Source organism: Cucurbita moschata, unplaced genomic scaffold, assembly GCF_002738365.1.
Source record: "Cucurbita moschata cultivar Rifu unplaced genomic scaffold, Cmos_1.0 Cmo_Scf00043, whole genome shotgun sequence".
Classification (NCBI taxonomy): domain Eukaryota; kingdom Viridiplantae; phylum Streptophyta; class Magnoliopsida; order Cucurbitales; family Cucurbitaceae; genus Cucurbita; species Cucurbita moschata.
The window spans coordinates 1,778,217-1,781,917 of NW_019268559.1; the positions used below are offsets into that span (position 1 = coordinate 1,778,217).

Consider the following 3,701-nt stretch of genomic DNA (forward strand, 5'->3'; position numbering starts at 1 on the left):
AAAAAAAAAAAAAAAAAAAAAAGGGAAAGGGAGGGGAACGTTGATAATTGCAAATGCTGACGCGTGGCTTAAGTTAATTGAGGTCACCACCTAACACCCAACAAATATCAATTAAATATTCTCCCTTTGTCTTATTCTAAGATTCTCATCCGATCTCATTCTTACTTGAAAACAAAATTTGAAATTAACAATATATAACATAGAGCATAAATTTCTTTTCAGGTAGGTTTATGTTGATGCTAACAATTCGTATGCTAAATCAACAAATTTGTACGACTAGAGTTGTTAGAAGGTGGAAAGTATCGTTAGAATTTCATATAATCAAATTTTACATTTAAGCATTATGACGATCTTCAAGAATCTAGTCAGGTTGACAAGTCTTCTATTCAATCATTTTCTTTTGAATTTAACCGATCTTTTCGAGTTCGAGTGCCAAAGGTCAGTCATTAGACAACACTCGGCCTTCTCTCTCACTTTTAAGGTCGATTTCACTTCAAGATTCGTCAAAAGTCTTTCGATCGACACCTAAGAGACTGGTCGAACCATGAGTTGATTCAAAGGATCGACTTCCAAGAGAATGCTAATCTTACAAGATGATTGGGTTAATACTTAAAGCACAAAGAAGTGGATAAGATCCCAATGGAGCTTCTCACCCAAAGAATCAATTCCTGAAAATCACAAGAAGAGAAATGAGAAAATCAAAGATAAAATCAATAATAAAAAAAGGGAATTTGCAATAAAGAAAAAGAGAGCCTAAGTTTGCTCCCAATTATGTGCGCATATAGAGACAGCACAGCTCGGCGTTGCCCTTGGTAGGTGTGCAACTCACCTTTACTTTATTAGGAGATTTGTCTGAAGGTTAGGTGTTGTGGGTTATGTGGCGGCACCAGAATCTCCACCCTCTCACCTTTCTCGTTCACATTTTTAAAACAAAACACCTTCCCTCCACAAATTCACACGACACCTCACTCCCTTTCACATTAAACTAATCCCCAATCACCAAATCATTTCGCCCAAATTCGTGCTGCACAAACATGTGACACCCGAATCATCAATGGCTGCACACTGCCCCCACCATTCCATCTATATATATATATGTATGCACTTGCAAAGCCTCAAAGGGAGTTTCGGCAGAGCTTTAGTTTTGTTGAGAGAGTTGGAGAAAAGGGTTGTCAATTATGGCTACCAAGTACCATGCCAGGTCCATTAGTTTGCCTTCTAAATCACATCCGAGTACTGTGAAGGTTGAGGAGGAGTTGAGGAAAATGAAGACATGGGAGTCTTGTTCTTTCTCTTCTTCTTCTGTTTGTGGTGCTCTTTTGGGATTACAGGATTTGTATGACTCCATTGATGAGCTTCTCAAAATGGGGTCGACCCACCAGATTTTGTCTTGTCCCCAACTCAAACAGTTGGTGGACGAGTTGTTGGATGGTTCTGTGAAGCTTTTGGATGTTTGCAGCTTGGCGAAGGATATGGCTTTTCAAACCCAACAACATGTTGGAGCTCTTTATTCTGCCGTTCGTCGGAGGAAAGGAGATTCCGCCATTAAAACCACCATTGCTGCTTACACTTGCTACAGAAAAAAGATGAAGAAAGAAGCCAAAAAGTTAATGATATCTATGAAGAAGATGAACGAAAAATTCAACTCAACCCAAATGACAAATCTAGATAATCACCTCAGCTCTGTGATTGGAGCTATGAGACAAGCTTACTCAATCAATAGCTCCATCTTGGAATCCGTGTTGTTGTACTTGACGCCATTGACGAAGCCAAAAGCCCATGGTTGGTCTCTGGTTTCCAAGTGGGTGCACAATGGAGCAATTGCCTGCGAATCAAAAAGTGGCTTGAATGAATTTGAGAGTGTGGATTTGGCTTTGAGCTCTGCAGTAGAAGAAAAGGAAGTTGAGAAGTTGCACATGGCTCAGAGAAGATTGGAGAGTTTGGAAATGACAGCTCGAGAAATTGAGAGTGGCTTGGACGGTGTGTTCAGGAGATCGATCAAAACAAGAGCCTCTCTATTGAACATACTCTCTCAATAGAATTGTACTGTATTTCCACAACCATTTTTGAACCCCTGAATCCTGCAGAGGCACATCCAACTTTTAGGGATCCGCCACTTGTATTTAGCTTGAGTTCCATGTCTATAATACGATTTTGTTCTATTTGTTCTTGATCCAAGGAGAATAATAGCCTTGGTCTTTGATTGATCACTTCCTTTAATGCGTTTTGATCAAATCGCCATACAGAAAAGGTTAAATGGATAGGGTTGGTTGATGAAAATCTTATTCTCTAAGCAAAGAGATTCCAAGCTCAGCCAGTCTTCTAATTCAATCTACCAACAGGCTTTCGCCGTCTAAAACAATTGGAATGGGCCTTGTATCTTACTCAACCCAACCAGATTCCTCATCTGCCCAAGCCAAGTGGCTCTCTTCTATGCAATCTTAACAAGTCAATTTCCTGATACAGGCCACTAAGTTTGTGAACATCTTCTCTTTTACAATACTCTTTGTCCTCTTCAATTCTGAACAGTAGTTTCATTAATGCTACAGCTGAAATTTAACATCCCTCAAAAAAGCTCCATTAAAGCAGTTTCCTACAAGAATTAATGAAATTTACTCTCGCTAATCAAATGGAGAATAAATTAAGGTGGAGGGATGAGTTGGAGTCTTAATGGGAAAGAAATTAAAGGAGTCCTAAAAGTGCAGCTTCCCACGTAACCGCACACAAATGTTTAATAAATTGAAGGAGCTAGTACTCAAGCCCACAGTTAGCCGATATTGTCTTCTTTGGATTTTCTCTTTTGGGCTTTCCCTCAAATTTGTTATAATGAGTCTACTAGGAAGAGGTTTTCACACCCTTACAAAGAATATTTCGTTCTTCTTCCCAATAGAATATTTCGTTCTTCTCCCCAACTGATGTGAGATCTCACAATTCACCCCCTCCAGGACCCAGCATCCTCGTAGGCACATTACCCGGTATCCACCCTCCTTTAGAGATCAACGTTCTTGTTGGCACACTACCTAGTGTATAGCTCTGATACAATTTGTAACGGCCCAAGTCCACCGTTAGCAGATATTGTCCTCTTTGGGTTTCTCTTTATGGTTTTTAAAACGCGTCTGTTAGGGAGAGATTTCTACACCTTTATAAAAGAATGTTTTGTTCCTCCCCAACCAATGTGGGATCTCACAATTCATCCCCCTTCAAAGCCCGATATCCTCATTGGTACTCGTTCTCCTCTCTAATAGATATAAGATCTCACACATTGGAACTTTAAACATACTACAATATGGATATTTGGTAGAGTGAGTTCAACAAAATATTGTAAGAAAATAGCCCTTAGAACATTTGAATAAGAAAAGTAACCAATATAGTTACTAGAGTTTCGACATGACATGGGAATGAGTTTGTAGCAAAATAGAAATAAGTAATTCATAATTAACACGAATGGTGCGACTAAATTTGTATCACTTCCCTAGTTTCTATCTAACTTGATGGACATTTCCATATTCAACCACTAGTTGAATTAACACACATAGTAGAGCCCCCCCATGACTAGCCACCAAATGCTCTTATCTCCAATCATTTGCATGATAAGTTGTCGCTAATCACCAGCTGCCATTTGCAAGAGGATTTGATTGATAACTCATATGCTTCTACTCCTTTACCTGCCAGCATAGCCATCTCATTTGGGCTCCACCCCC

The 3,701-nt window shown here is 39.4% G+C and overlaps 1 protein-coding gene across 1 annotated transcript; it reads left to right on the forward strand.

Annotated features, from left to right (window-relative positions):
• Positions 1-1,162: 1,162 nt before the first annotated feature.
• On the forward strand, positions 1,163-2,039 carry LOC111433572. The gene has a single exon (XM_023070641.1). The coding sequence runs from the start codon at positions 1,179-1,181 to the stop codon at positions 2,037-2,039; it is 861 nt and encodes a 286-aa protein (XP_022926409.1). The 5' UTR covers positions 1,163-1,178.
• Positions 2,040-3,701: the final 1,662 nt, after the last annotated feature.